We start from the raw sequence: 15,516 nt of genomic DNA, 5'->3' as shown, positions 1-15,516 counted from the left end.
TGGAGAACCTGCCTGGTGGTGACTCACTCTCCGAGCTCATCCCTTTGCCTGGAAGAGGTCGGCCATAAGCCTCTGAGGTGGCAGAGGCAGCTCTGATGATCCGAGACGCTCCTCTCTCCTGGCCCCGCGCGTCTGTTGGTGCTGCTGTGGCCGTGTGGGGCTGTGTGGGCCTGTTGTTTGTTCCTTTTGCTCCGCAAAGGCTCAGGCTGTGTCAGCGGCACAGTCAGGGGGCCAGCATGGGTGCGGGGGAACGGTCCCTGTGGGCAGCACAGAGCCGAGCACTGGGCTACTGCAGTTAGGCTGCTTCTGGCAGCATGGAATGTGCGCCCTGTGCCGCCGCCTGCCACCGGCTGTGTCTGCGGGACCTGCCACCGGTCCCCGAGTGCCGAGACAGGGAGTAGGTCTTGGCAAGCAGGGAAAAGCCAGTGGCTGGAGCAGAAGTCCTTGTGGCCCGTGCTCAGATGTCATGAGGAAGAGTTACCAGTGTGTGTTGTGGGCTCTTGGAGGTCCTGCCCCGACAGCGCTGCTCTGGGTCCTGTCCCCTGGTGTGAGCGGCTGCATCAGGGACAGCAGGGTCTGGCCAAGCCCTTCCCCGGCCCGGGGAGTGCGGGAGCGGGCACAGCCTGAGGCCGGACGGGGAGAGCTGACGTGCAGGACAAAACCCAACGTGCGCTGGCAGCCCAGAACCCCCCGCAGCCTGGGCTGCATCCCCGGCAGCGTGGGCAGGGGGGCGAGGGGGGGATTCTGCCCCTCTGCTCCGCTCTGTGAGACCCCCCTGCAGTGCTGCCTCCAGCGCTGGGGCCTCAGCACAGGAGAGACACGGAGCTGTTGGAGCGGGGCCAGAGGAGGCCCCGGAGATGCTGGGAGGGCTGGAGCCCCTCTGCTGTGGGGACAGGCTGGGAGAGCTGGGGGGGTTCAGCCTGGAGAAGAGAAGGCTCCGCGGAGACCTTGGAGCCCCTTCCAGTCCCTCAGGGGGCTCCAGGAAAGCTGGGGAGGGACTCTGGGGCAGGGAGGGGAGCCATGGGACGAGGGGGAAGGGTTTTCCACTGACAGAGGGGAGACTGAGATGAGATGTGAGGCAGAAATTGTTGGCTGTGAGGGGGGTGAGCCCCTGGCCCAGGTTGCCCAGAGAAGCTGTGGCTGCCCCATCCCTGGAGGGGTTCAAGGGCAGGTTGGACGGGGCTTGGAGCAACCTGGGCTGGTGGGAGGTGTCCCTGCCCAGGGCAGGGGTGTCACTGGGTGGGCTTTAAGGTCCCTTCCAACCCAAACCAGTCTGTGACTCTGTGACTCAGGTCTTGGGGTGACATGTCCCCCGCTGGGCTGGGCCTGGGCTGAGTGCGCAGGTTTCGTCCCTGGCACTCGGAGGGGCTCGGGTGGGCTGTGGACGGGGTGAGGTTGCGGAGCTCTGGAAGGAGACGGTCCTCGCTCAGCTGTGCGGGCTCTTCCCTGGGTTGGCCAGCAGTGCCATGTCACGCTTCCAGGGGTTGGGCTTGCTGGTGCCTAGGATGGGGGCTCTCCCGTGACAGCAGATGAGTAGAGAGCTCTGCCACCCCCTTGTGCTGGTTTCTGACACCCAGGCGACACTTGGAGACACGTGATGGGACTTGGGATTCTGATTTTGTTTCTTGTAAGGGTATGTGCTGTTTTCATGAACACTATTAGCTTTTTGATGCTGTGTGCCTGCTTGGAATTTTCATCATAAAGATATTGTATTTCTGCCTGGGAGTTTTTACGCAGAAATACACTCCCCGGCATCTCCCTAGAGACTCTGGTATTTCCAGCACACACACACCCCCACTGAATCTTGTGCCTGGTCCAGCGGTGGGTCTAGGAAGGGTGCAGGGTCATCAGCACACTGCCACACGCTGCGGTGTCACTGTGCCTTTGCTGTGAAGCAGCCGTGGACACGAAGGGGATTTTGGATTTTCCAGAAACAGCAGCCCCTTGGGAAGTCTGCACAGGGATCTCTGGTGGCTTCTGTCTGGTAGGTGTACCAGACATCTTAAATCCCAGTGAAACAGCAAGTCCCCACAATCCGTGCTAACCAGTGGTGGGGACAGAGAAGGCGGATGCCTACAAAAGCTTTTGGGTGGGTGGTTTGCTGGGCAACAAGAAGTCTGTTGCAGTCACGTATTCGGTGGGGCAGAGTGAACCTTCGGTTGAGGAGAAACCCCCAGGCCCCGGGTTCCGCAGGGCAGTACAGGCAGGTGCTCCGAATGGCCGTGTTGGTGTGTTGAACACCCACCCTAGGATGACTTTGTGGGAGCACTGGGAGTGTGGTTTAGACACAGGAGGAGCTCTAGGGTGCCCTCGAGCAGGAGTCAGTTATGTACGAGAAGATCCATGGTAAGGTCAGGCCATCCAAAGCTGAAGGTGCTTTTTGGGAAGCTGTGTGGGAAGGAGTGGGAGCTCCCTTTGCCCAGGTACGGTGAGGTGTGGCCCCGGGATGGCGTCCCAGGCTCTGCACGGCAAACGGCTGGTGGGAGCTTGCCTGCCTTCTTCACCAAGCAGGGTTTTGAGGAGCACAGGGCTGTGTAAGAAGTGAGTTGGGAACAGCTCTTCTGGCTCCTGGCCTCTCGAGAGCATCTCTCCACAGGCCTGGGGCATCGGGAGGAGGGAGAAGAGCGCAGGCGAAGGGCGTCACTGCGCTGCTCGGCGTTTCTGCCCCAGCTCCACCAGAGCAGCGCTGCAGCGGAGGCCAGAGGAGCACCAGGCGGGATGCTCAGTGACATGAGAGCCTGCCCCGTGAGCTGCGATGTCCCTGTGGATGTTGGGGGGAATAGCTGTGGGATACGAGCTGACCAGTTGGAATTAGACTTTTTGGAAGGATGGCAGGAGGTGCCCCTTTACCCCAGGACTGCCCTCCCACCAGCAGGCAAGCACATTTGCAAATGCTTAGGCACTGGAAGTTTTTAAATCCTTGGGAAAATGCTGAAGAACTGGGTTGTCTGGCTGACCCCTCCTGGGACAGCTACGTTCATTTTGTAGCGAATTTGTGGGCTGATGCAGAGTGACAGACCCCCCAGCCTAGTGTGTTTCAACCCAGTTAAAGATGAGTGCTCAGTATCTTTATTTTTTCAACTCCGTTAAAAATTGGTGCTAGATGTATTTTATTTTTCAACTTGGTTAAAGAGCGATGCTAGGTATTTCTATTTTTTAACTCGGTTAAAAGTTGGTGCTAGGTGTCCTTCTGCGTGGGCAGCGCAGCCGGCGGCACCGGGAAGCGGGTGCTCTGCCACAGCAGCATCGCTGCCGCAGCCAGCGCCGTGCCTGCTGCTGGTGTGGGACACTGCAGCTGCACCCACCACACGGCCAGTCTCTCATTCTCCTTCTGGCGGGTGCTGTCAGGAGCAACGGCGCCCCAAGATTCAGGATGTGTGGGCTGGGAGGAGAGATTTTTTTTTTCCTTCTGAGTTGACTGTGGCTTGGGAAGGGCAAGTGTCCCCCTGAGGAGCGGGAGGGCTGTGGGAAGAGCTAACGAGGCACCTACGGGGCTGTCCCAGTTTGGGGGAGGACGAGGGTCCTCACCACCCTCCGTCGGTGTGGCTGTGCCCCAGTACCCGCCGCTCTCTGCCCAGCTGAGACCAATTAATGCCCCCAGGCTTCTCGCCGAGTACCAGCTGGGCTGTGACGTCCCCTGTGCCCTTTCACAACCGTCTCTGCCCATCATCAGCACGTGCCCGGTTACTGGTGGTCTCGCCTCTCAGGGCTGGGCTCGTGTAGAGGGAGGCGTGCCGGCCATGCGGGCGGCGGGTGATGCACCCCTCTGTTTCAGGGCATCGTGGGGAACCTGTCCAGCGGCAAGTCGGCCCTTGTGCACCGCTACCTGACTGGCACCTACGTGCAGGAGGAGTCTCCCGAGGGTAAGGTCCTGGGTGCCTGGGGGGTTGCCTGGGTCCTCGCTCTTCTCCCCAGTTCTAAAGGTGACCCCCATCTCTGCACCTTGCCTGCCGCGGCCGCAGGGCTCTGCAGCCTCCCCTGGCCTTCCTCAGGGCTCTCCCCTCCTTCTGCCCCCTCACTTGACCTGCTGCTTCTCTCTCTTCCCAAGGTGGCCGATTTAAGAAGGAGATCGTCGTGGACGGTCAGAGTTACTTGTTGCTGATCCGAGATGAAGGGGGCCCCCCTGAACTCCAGGTAGGAGACCCGTACCCGCCGCGGTCCCTGCCCACCCCATCCTGCGGAGGGATCGGTGGGCTCCTGGGGAGGGACCTGCCCGGCTGCCTCTTGGGAGCTGGGTTGTGGGGGGACATGAGGACTGCGAGGCCTGAGGAGGGGCTACCCCTGTGGTCACTGTTGACCCCGGGCCTCCCCGCGGTGCCGGGGACTTGTGCCGCAGGGCCTGGGGCGTGCGCTGGGCTGAGCCCGGCCGCAGCCCCCGCGAGCCGGCCTTGTGGCTGCCCTTGATGGCGGGTCCGGGCAGGGGGCTGCGGGATGCCTGTCTGGGCCCTAACGGCTGGTGTCTCTCCCGCAGTTTGCTGCCTGGGTCGATGCTGTGGTGTTTGTCTTCAGCCTGGAGGACGAGATCAGCTTCCAGACAGTCTACAACTACTACCTGCGGCTCTGCAGCTACCGGAACACAGCGGAGGTGCCGATGGTGCTGGTGGGCACGCAGGGTGAGAGCGGGGCGGCCGGGATTCCTCCCTGCATCCCCTCTGCCTTGGTGAGGAGCACTGGGGACACGTCCACGCTGGCAAGAGGGCGCAGGGTGCTGGCCCTGCGAGTGCGTCGGGGGAGCTCGGCCGCACACGGGACTGGGTGACGCTGAGGCCCCGAGTCTGTGGCCCTGGAGGAGCCGAGCAATTCCTTCTCAGACCACCTCAGCTTTCCTGCGGAGAGCTGCCTTGCTTCATGCAGCCGCTTCCCTCTTGCCCGTGCCCGCCCTGCTGGCCTGGCCTGCCTTCCTCGGCCCTGCCCACGGCAGCGGGAGCGGGCAGGACTCGGGGCCTGGCTGTGGGGGTCTCTGCTGGTGCGTTGCCCCAAGGTTTTGGGGGAATGGCAGCTTTGCTTTCAGCACCCCAAGAAGAGGCCTGAGCCGTGGAGCTCTGTCTCCCCCGAGGGATGGGGGGAAGAGCAGCAGCAGCCCAGAACTGTCCTTGTCCCCTCTCCCCCACAGGGCTGGGGCCTGGTGCCAGCGGGGACTCCCATAAGGGAGCTGTCACGAAACCGCAGCCGAGGCTGCCTGCAGGGACAGGAGACGCAGTGCCTGGAGCCCCAGCTGGGCTCCCCAGGTGTGCATGGGCAAGGAGCTGCCGATGGAGAGGGGCTGCCGGGAGGGAGGGCAGCCCTTGAGCGGGATTCCTGCCCGGCACATGCGTCAGAGGCAGCCTGGCCTCCACAAGCCTTGCTGCGGGTGCCCAGGAGGCAGGGAGGGGCAGCAACAAGGGCATTGCTGCTCCGCTCTTCCCAAACGAGCGTCCTTCCAGCCTGTAGAGAGTAAGGCACAGGCAGGAGGGAGCCTGGGGCTGCAGAAGTTGTCTGGACGTGAGGGTGACAGCAGAGGGGGGCAGCAGGGGACGGAGGATGCGAGGGAAGGTCTTGGCAGGCCCCAGTTCCTGAGCAGCGCGACCCGTTTCTGGCGAAGAGCAAACTCTGAGAATGGAAAGACAGGCAGTGACAGCGGGCGTCGCAGGGGTGTCCGCTCTGGACCCCAGATTCAGCGTTAGAACAAAGTTGTTAAACTTTGGAAAGTTAAAGATTGCGGAATTATTGTCAGGACTGAGCGATCTTGGTTCAGGACAGGGCTGGGGTTGCAGGCGTGTGCTGTGGAGGCTCAGGAGTCGGGAAGAGCGATACGGCAGAGGGGCCGGTGACTGTTGTCCCAGACTTAGAGCCAGGGGAGGTCACAGCCGTGGTACAGTCACGCTAAACAACCCACTGGGGAGTTTGAGGGTGACTTCCGCACAGTGCGAGTCCCAGGACTCCTTCGACTCCTCCTGAGAAGGTTCATTTACAGCCGCTGCTTGTCCCTGGCTTGCCTTCAAGGAATCAGAATCCTCTTGGGAAGGTAGTTTTTCCAAAACATGGGAGCCCTTGGCAGCCATCTGGGTTACAGATTAGGGCTATTTTTTAGTGTTGTCCACCAAGGCCTCAGCTGTGAGTGCATCCTGGCAGCTCTGTCTTTCCCAATTAACTGAGGATGATTTCTCCCCTTTGATTCTTTAATCTGTAGGGTATGGCCGTGGGACCCAAAACAATCGAGACTGGCAAATCCATTTAACTCTGCAACTGAGGTGGACTTGCAGATGAGTGCCCTCGCTCGTTCCAGCAGCCATGGCCAGTGACACGTTGACAGATGGCAATGTTAGTCATTTCTAACGCATGGAAACATGGCACATCCTCATGTGGATGAGTCTGTAGTTGGACCTAGGGTCAGGCTGTTCACACCTCTGCCCCCTGCACTCTGTCTGCTGCCACCGAGTCTCCTGTTGTCTTCAACAGCTGCACTGGTCACGATGTGCTTGTGTGAATTGTGGTGGTGTGTCCCATTCCTAACATCCAGGCTGCCTTGCCTTGCCAGCCACACCTCCCGCTGGCTTCTGCCCTCTGTCTTCAGAAACGTCGGCAGCTGGATGGTTAGGAGATTGAATAAGGTTCATTTAACAAATCCATTTTTCTACAAACGTGGGACTGTAATCTAAAACATTTATAGGACAGGGTGTACTCTGAAGGTGGGTATCTCAGTGTGTGAAGGGAGGTCGGGAGGTCGGGAGTGTGCCCTGGGACCTGGGGATAGATGGGACACGGGCGCTTGCTTTTTAACCTCCTTCCTCTCCCTTTGGTTTCCAGATGCCATCAGCGCCACGAACCCCCGGGTCATTGACGATTCTCGGGCGCGGAAGCTTTCCAATGATTTGAAGCGCTGCACGTACTACGAGACCTGTGCCACCTACGGACTGAACGTGGAGAGAGTCTTCCAGGATGGTAACTGCAGGCGGTGGAGGGTGTCCGTGCGGGACAGGCAGCAGTGCTGTCCCAGAGAGGGGGCTTACACTGCCTGGACTGCCGGCTCGGTTAGCGCGGCAAGCTGCTGGGAGGCCAAGGCAGTTAGGCACGCGTTCCTGTGCAGTGCTGCTGTTTTACACACGCAGAGCGGGTCCAAGGAGTAGGACATGCTGTCTGTGGGGTGATTCCTGAGTGTGTGGCACACAGGTGAAGTGCACGTGGATGTGTCCGAGGGACCACGGAGCAGGGCCAGGCAGCTCCCCTCTCCTGCCTGCCTTGCAGGAGCTGCCCGCTGGGTAGCCCCTTGTTCCAGAGGGGCCGCAGGGGACGGTTGTGTCCCCGAGGTGGGCCTGTGCAGCACAGCGGTCTGGGTGAGCCTGCAGAGGACTCGCGAGGCTGCAGAGAGGGTTTTGATGGCTTTTCGTGGAGGAGAGGAGGAAGCACAGCAGAACCTTTGGGTGTTACAGACAGGGGAACAGCAACTGAACGGCCAGATGGGGCAGCTGTTCCTTGCAGGAACAGCGTGTGGGAGAGCATTCCTGCTGAGACTTGGAGAGGAGTTTGCGTGACGGGGACGCTGTAGGTGGAAGGGGGAACCTACAGCACGTCCTTGGTTTGCAGTCTGCTTAAATAAACTGGGACCCTGCCCTGTAACGGGACTGCATGTTCCCCAGTCCCCTTGCTCTGGAGCGTGGCTGGGGATGTGGTTCAGTGCATGAGGAAGGGTCTGTGCAGAGCGGAGCGGCTTTCAGAACGGAGGAGAGCTGTGCTGTTAGTGTTTGCAAGTGGAACAGGTGCGTGGAAGAAAGTTTGGAAATAATAGTGCAGCAGGACTGCCTGAAGGCAAAAATCCAGCTTGGTTCATTGCAGCACGTGAGACAGGCTGAGGGCAAGGCACAGGACTGAGCCTGTCAGCGGCTGCAGGTGTCTCCTTCATCCTCTGAGCGCGAGCTGGTGATCCTCCTTCCCCTGCATAAGTCTGTGACCTTCCAGTAATCTCCCGTTGGAGGCCGAGGATCACGGTCACCATGCTGCTTTTCTTATGCAGAGGCTCATAGAGATGTTGCCCTCTCCTGCTGCTGGCCCATCTCTGAGACGGTCTGTGGAGTCAGCCCCGAGAGCGACCTTTCAAACCGCCCTCCTGGCCCCTGGCAGGGATCCCCTGGGCATCCAGCAGCCCCTGCGTTGCTTTGGTGTTCCTGGGGAGACCGGGGCGACCCTGTCGGGCAGGTTGGTTCTAAGTGTCCTCTCCCTCCTCCTCCTCACCAGCAGGGAAGGAGTGGCTGGGAATAGTTGAGAATAGTGAATATTGCAGCAGAGCTGGAAGGGGAGGATGTGCTGAACCAACTCAGCGGTTTGCAGAGCAAATGGAGAGAGCGACGGCGGGTGGGCTGTGTGCGCTGCTGATCCCGGCTGCTGGAAAGCTTTGGCACTGTACGTCAGCTTATTCCTTCAAACTGGTTCTATTGTGTCCCCTCTCTGAAGGATGGCACAGTGAGGCGCAGCAGCCGGTGGGTTTGGGAGGGCGCTGGGGAAGGCACTGCAGGATTAGGTGCTGCTGTTTGCCAGGCTGCTTCTCTTCCTTTGGTATCTCGAGAACTGTGCTCTGGGGTTTTTTTTTCTCTTTGTTGACCCTGGCAGCACAGACAGCACAACTTTAAGCAGTGCGACGTGTGAGATGAAAGCTCTCTTGTGAGACCAGGACTCAGCCTCTAGTACCAGCGCTCCTTAGCGAGCCTGGTGGCAGACCTTGAGCCGCTGCTTGAAGGCTCACGAGTGAGGGCCTGCAAAGTGCTGGGCGTCGTCTTGTGTCTGGGTTTATTCACGGAATAAAGGTGTGGTCAGGAAGGAGGCAAGGGAGCGGGTTTGTCCATGTGAAGAGCAGTGAGGCTGAGGAGATCCGGAAGATCCCAAGGAACGTGGGAATCGGAGGCTGTTCATACAGACCCGGTTTCAGTCTGGGTAAATGCTGATGCTCTATGGAACAAGGAGCGTGGGCTGCCCCGCCGGGGGGGCCGTGCTGTCCCTGGGCGAGTAAGCAGGGGAGCATCGAGTGGAAGTCCAGACGGATTCGTGCCTTCGTACAGGGCAGCAGGAGGAACATTGCTGGAGTGTTGTCAAACTTCAACAGGACACAGAGAAACTGAGAAGATTAAAAAAAAAGCTAAAAAAATTAATCAAAGGCTGGAAAAAATACCTGATAGTGAGACATTAAAAGAGACTATCCATTGAATAAATTAAAAAGAAGGCCGAGAGGTGGCTTGATTACAAAATAAGAGTATCCACGTCCCTATCTACACGGGGAGAACACAGATACTAAGACTCTGCAGAGTAGCAGACAGTTAATGCTAGAAGCCAAAGCCAGTCAAATTTTAAAGAAGCCTTATTTTTTTTATTAATAGCCCTCTTTTCATTAACTGTTGGAAAAAATGCGTAGGGAGGTGCTGTATTCTGCATCTCTTGTACCTTCTCCAACTCCAGACTGAGTCCCTTTGTGGAGGAGACTCGCCGCGTACCCAGGTGACTGGTGCAGTCTGGGCTGGGGGGAGTTTAATGGCTGGCAGCATACAAAGGTCAGCCTGGGAAACGGAGAGGTCCTTCTGGCCTTGGAGTCTGTGTGCGCAGGAGCTGCCCACGCTGCCGTATTCCCTGCAGCAGGCACGGAGCGGTTGTGCCGGTGTCAGTGCCCTTGCTGAGCGTGCTGCTCGGAGCTCTGGAGACAGCAGTGTGATAACTGGGAGTTGCAGATGCAGCAGAGGGACCTGCCATCTCCTAGGAGATCTGGAGCGAATCCCGGGTACTCGGTGCTCTCACCTGCCTGCTCACCTGCGGGACCACACCAGGACCACACGGATGCTGCCAGGCACAACTATGGGGAGGGAGAGAATGGGGCAGGAGCCGCTGGCGAGGGGCTGGGGAGAGCTCAGCCCAACAGGTCAGCCCCAGACACCCGAGAACTGTTCAGGGACTTCCAGGATCCCGTTTCAGATGAAGGTGACTTGACGGGATGAGGTGTTTTCGGAGGGGAGCAGCTTTTCCCAGTGAGCACTGGCAGGTCCTGATGCCTCTGTTTTGGGGTCTGGTGGGGTGCTGGCAGTCACGGACGGTGTGAGGAGCCTGCCCTGCGTGGTGATCCACCTGCCAGCCAGACCTCATCTTTACATGGTTTCTTCAACACAAGTTATTCGGCCCAGGTCGTGGTAGACCTGCTCCATGCAGGCAGGGGAAGGTGTTGGTTTTCCACCGCAGAAACAGGAAGACTTCTCTAAGCTTTCACTGCAAGGGTTTGCTTGCTGGTCCGTGCTGTGCAGAGCGTATGCTGCATCGCTCTTCCCAGCGCCCTTCCGTGCCACTGTCTGGTCTAACAACAAGCAATCACTGACCTTTTTGGACAAGTTAATGTTGTGCTGGTCTAGCGCGTCGGCTTGAGGGAGCGACCATCCTGCCTCTCAGTGTTCAGCTGAAGGCTGAGGCTAGCACTCTTCCTTCCCAAGCTGCTGTCTCTGGGAACGCCCCACAGTCTGCACATGGTGCTGCTCAGCATGGGGGAAGCTCCAGGAAGGAGAACCTTGGATCTCCACATTCACCAGCAGTTCAGAGGTTCTCCAGGAATTGGGTGTCTCCCCCTGCTCAGGAAGGTGCAGCGGAGACCCGTCCTCCATCCCCAGAGCGGTTCCTGCCTATTTGGTCTGAAGCGAAGTTTGCGGTTGTGTTCTGCGGGGATCTAGACCATGTACAGTGTGTAACTGTAATTGTGTTGAACCTCTTGGAGTGGCGGAGGCTTTGTCCGGGCAGTCGGGCTTCTGAAGGTCACTGTGGAAAAGCATGTGTGACAGGCAGAAAAGGGGTAGCTTTCTCCGTGCTGGTTTCTCATCCGCAGCCTGGCAAAAGTCCCCCTGGAAACGCTGTTCTCTGCGTGGGAACTGCACTTCTCTCATCCTTCCCAAGTTCCTTCCAGCACCAGATGTTGTCACAGTTACTGCTTCTCGGAAAAGATGGGACAGTCTGCCTGTGGCTTCACATGTGGCGAGGAGGAAGAGTGGCGCAGGCTGGGCTGTGTGCTGCAGTGCCCAGGGCCCAGCAGACGCCAGCTGCGGTTCCAGAGCTTCCCCAGGGGTGAGCCCCCCCTGGGGGGTGGGTCGCTGTGGTCCCCTCGCTCACAGAGAGCTCCCGGTGAGGTAGAGGCTGGTCCTGAGCGTGCCTTCTGTCTTCTTGGCCCTGGAGAGGTACGGTTCAAGAGCTTCCTTCTCAAAATTGCCTTCACAGAGCTCCTGTGTGCAGAAGTCTAGAGTTTAGAGGATGCCAGGACAGTAGCATGAAGCCATCGGTGTGAGGGTGCATCAGCTCTTGGGCTTCCTTTTAAGACTATTATTTCTATACCAAGCAAAGGTTTGGGAGCAAATTGTCGAGAGCCCCTTGGCAGATTGTCTCGGCGTCGTTCCTGAAGGGCGACCCTGGAAGGGCACAGGAGGGACAGCAGCTGAGCTGGCCTGTGCTGTGGGTGACTTCTCTGGCTTCTCCTCTGCAGCCAGTCCAGGGTGAGCGCTCCTCTCCTCCCGCTGGCCCTGAGCATCGGAGAGGACACCCGGCGGTGCCAGGCAGCCTTCTCTTGTGGCCCGCCAGAACCTGCTGCTGCTGCGCTGGTGGCATTGCTGCTCTGCATTGGTCCCCCTCGGCTGTAGGGCTGCGGACGTGGACTGCAGCTTGAATGCCCAAGGGTGGTTCTGGCTCTCTTGCTTAGGGGCTGTTTGAGTTTCTGCATCCTGAGTGGGGCAGCGGGCGTCCCTCCTTCTGCTCAGGTGTGAGTTGCTTTGTTCCTGGCCGTCAGGGTGATCAGCAGCGTCGCCATGTCTTCCAGGACAGCGAGGGATGCTCCTGAGGAATGGTTTGGCAGGAGAACTTCAATGGAGAGGCTGAGAGTTTGTGCACAGTGGGGTGTGCGAGGCCCTGCAACTCCGTAAGGTGCCACCCCACCCCGAGGTGTTTTCTGTAGGGTGTTTAGTGCATCACCAGGGACCTTCACGTTTGCCTCCTCTCTGTCCAGATACTCCTACCAGAGCTGGCTGTTCCTGGTGGTGTCTGTAGAGGGATTTCTCCAGACCGTCTGGGACAGGGTGCTGCGGTACGCTTTAAATACCGTGTGATGCTCAAGTGCTAATACACACTGGAGCACCACATGTGGCATTGGGCAAACAAATGGTGAGCAACGTATTTGGGCAGAGGTTCCGTGGCCGAGGCAGGGCTTGTTGGTTGTGCATCACAGAGCTGCGTGTAGCAACCAAAGGAATCACGATAAGCAAATGATCCCAGAGGCTGGCTTAAGGGATGACAGGAGTTATCCTTGAAAAAGTCTGGCTGATGTTCAGGAGGTGGAAGAACCCCTGCCTGGCAAGCAGAAACATGAACGCCACCTCAAGATGCCTCAGTTAAGGGTTTTTGAGATTTTATCACCACTGGTGTGGTCTTGCTGGCCTCATGATTAATTCCTTTGTTACCACTGATGGGTGAGTGACAAGGTGGAGCCTCTGCTGGGCTGTTTGCCCAGGACAGCAATTGCTGAGGAGTTTTTCTGAATCTTTTCTGGCCTTTTCTCTTTTTCCTGCTGGTGGCCTTCTCAGCCTCTGTGTTTCAAGAGACCACTCTCACCTTGTCTCTTCCTTTGAATTTGGACTCGTTTGTATCCTGGACATTGAGAAACTTCCTGCCTTGAATCTGCCTTCTCCAGTGAAGCTCTGCGAATCACAGAATGACAGAATGGTAGGGTTGGAAGGGCCCTCTGGAGATCATCTAGTCCCACCTCCTGCCAGAGCAGGGTCACCCAGAGCAGGTGGCACAGGAGCACGTCAGGAGGGTTTGGAACGTCTCCAGAGAAGCTGTCCTGAATGGCATGAAGTCTTCTGCCCTGGAAGGTGAAAAGGCTTTCTCTGTGGCCATGCAGGTCTTCCCTTCTCTTGCCGTGTCCAATCTAGTTTGGACTCCACTCTCTGTAAGGTTTCTGGAACCCTCTGACTTCTGCTGTGGATGCTCAGATGTTGTCATCGTGTGAAATGTCTTTCTGCCTGTCGTGGTGCCCTGAAAACACTTCCCGAGTTCCATGTGTCCTGTCATGGGAGTTTGGCTTTGCGCTGGTGAGCTCGTCCTCCGAGTCCCTGGGGCTGTGGCCGGTCCCGCTGCGGGAGGCTGTGGGCTGCCGTACACGGGCTCCGCTCTCCCGAGGTCGGTGCTTCCGCGGGGCCGGGGCAGCTCTCTGGTCGGGGGTCCAGCCGGGCAGTTTCATTATCGCTCTAGCAGCACAAAGAATGAGCCCCGCAGGCTTGCGTGGTAGAGTAGGTCTCACCCATGTTACTCTGTGCTGGGTAAGTTCTGAGTTCGTCCTTCCCTAGCCGCTCCTCTGACGCAGGTGGTTGGATTTCCCCTGTGCCAGACCTGCCCAGTTTCCACGTCTTCTCCGTGGCAGCCGAACACCACGCGGTGTGTGAGCCGGGCTGTGTTTTGACCTGCCTAGGTTAAAGCTGTTGCGTGCCAGAGCCTGCGGGGTCCTGGGAGGGTCAGCAGAGGACATGTCCTGTCCCCGTAGCATTTCCAGCCCCTCGCATTGCCTTTGCCGGGCAGGCACCCCGGGGGCTCAGGGGTGTCGCAGAGCTGGGGTGCCCGAGCTCGCAACGTGCCCGGCCAGTGTTTGAAGGAGAGATGTGAATGCAGCGAGCAGCTGATGGAGCTGGCCGGAGGAGAGAATGGAGAGGAGGAGAGCAGGAAAACCAGCGGGTTAATATGGTCTGTTTGGTGGGTGTAGGAGGGGTTCCTGCTATTTATGGGACTAATACCACCCTTGGGAGTCATACAGGCTCCCAGCTTTATCGGACAAGCAGGTAGCCGCGGTGACCCCACAGGCCTTCGTCTGTCTCTGTGCAGGACACAGCGCTGCAGCTGGGAGGTGACAGGATTTTGCACTTGCTGTCAGCATCTGACTTTTCCAAATGGGTTCAGTCACACCACGTGTGGTGTGGTATCTCCTGTCTTCCTGGAAGGAGAATGTGGCAGCTCCTTTATTGCAAGGGCGCACGGTGTGAGGCACGCTGGGTTGGACGTGGGATGTTCAGTCGTGTTCCTCTGAAAGGTCCCTCCTTCTGTGATGGTGGGGGTACCTGGCCGCTGTGCAAAAGAAAATGGGGAACGGCGGGGTGTTCTCCTGAGTTCCCCAACAGCCCAGCTTGTTTGCTGTCATGCTTTTTGGTCAAGTGTTTATTTCTGGCAAAGGTAAGAGATTGGGAAGGTTGAAATGCAATTTTGCACTCTTGGCATCAGGCTGTGAGGTTGCAGGAACTGTGAGAGTTGTTCCTTACATAGTTCTTTGACCATATGGAGACCACGAGGGTCACAAGGGCCAAGGCCGGTGGAGGTGGCATTGCCTGGGCTATTCAGTTTGGTAACTGGCTCCTGTAGCTGCTGCAAGGGGGTGACCGAGAAGTGACTCTGGCTGCCCAGGAATTCTTCTGCAGCAGCCCAGGGCTCTGGCTGGCTCCCTGGTGTCCACACCAAGTCACTGCTCTGTGTGAAACCCAGGGGAGTGGGTGGCTTTTGGGGACTCAGCATGACCAACATGGGAAGCCAGCCCTGTTGCCTGCTGGAACAGCCATGGGCAAACATTGTCCCCTGCAGCAGGGCTGCATGGGGGTGGTGGGCCATGGGGGTTGTGCGGTTGGGAGTTCTGCAGAAATCCTCCCTGTTGATGCAGGGTGGTGCGGTTTGAGCCCCAGGTGTCGGCATCAGTCAGATGAAGGGTTTGGGTCTCACCAAAACCCTCCAGAAGCCCGCGGGTGGAGAAAGTTGCTTTCTGGACTCTGACCCTGTCCCTTTCTCCCTTCTTGCAGTGGCTCAGAAGGTTGTGGCTCTACGGAAGAAACAGCAGCTTTCCATCGGTCCCTGCAAGTCCCTGCCCAATTCACCCAGCCATTCGTCTGTGTCTGCGGCCTCCATTCCTTCTGTTCACATCAACCAGGTGGGAAACATGAACAGGGAAAGCCAGGGACCCCACGTGCTTCTGCACACCCCCTCAGGTCACTCACTGCACAGCGCGTAGAACCTAGCTTGAGACTCACACGACAGCCCCGCAGTAGCTTTTGGAAAGAGCAGAGTGACCCCAGAGCTTCTGTCCGTAGGCCAGAACAGCTTGATGCTTGCCCTGAGGTCAAGCTTCATATCTAAAGCATTGGGTCTGGCTCACGGTCTCCAAAGACCGTGGTGTGCTTCTACAGACACGCAGAGCCGTGAGCAATCCTCAGGGGAGCTCCGGGGCAGAGCAGGAGGTCTGTGAAAGGGGTCTCGCCCTGGCTGCCTTGGCCAGGCAGGGAAGCCAGGCTGGACACAGCTGCCCATGGTCCTGCTCCCCCTGGAAGTGGGAAGCTGATGGTCTTCCATCCATATACAGGTGGGCTTCTAGGGGCTGTATTTCTGGAGGGGCGAATTCAGTGGTGATTTTGAAGGGGCAGCACAGAGGAGGAGGAAGTTCTCCTCCCCTCTGCTGCTGCTCTTCTGGCACAGCATCAGCCTGATGGGGGCTGCCAAGGTCTCCGT

The 15,516-nt window shown here is 58.3% G+C and overlaps 1 protein-coding gene across 3 annotated transcripts in view; it reads left to right on the top strand.

The window, feature by feature from the left end:
• The window catches only part of AGAP3 (ArfGAP with GTPase domain, ankyrin repeat and PH domain 3), a 158,191-nt gene that overhangs the window by 65,705 nt on the left and 76,970 nt on the right, over positions 1–15,516 (top strand). For all 3 annotated transcript variants that reach the window (XM_063324143.1, XM_063324144.1, XM_063324145.1), the window contains exons 3-7: positions 3,776–3,863; positions 4,049–4,134; positions 4,472–4,613; positions 6,787–6,921; positions 14,814–14,941. In XM_063324143.1, coding sequence (XP_063180213.1) covers positions 3,776–3,863; positions 4,049–4,134; positions 4,472–4,613; positions 6,787–6,921; positions 14,814–14,941 — 579 coding nt within the window. The remainder of the gene's footprint in view (positions 1–3,775; positions 3,864–4,048; positions 4,135–4,471; positions 4,614–6,786; positions 6,922–14,813; positions 14,942–15,516) is intronic.

The sequence above is a fragment of the Chroicocephalus ridibundus genome, chromosome 2 (assembly GCF_963924245.1).
Source record: "Chroicocephalus ridibundus chromosome 2, bChrRid1.1, whole genome shotgun sequence".
Classification (NCBI taxonomy): Eukaryota; Metazoa; Chordata; class Aves; order Charadriiformes; family Laridae; genus Chroicocephalus; species Chroicocephalus ridibundus.
This window is presented reverse-complemented; position numbering and strand designations above follow the sequence as displayed.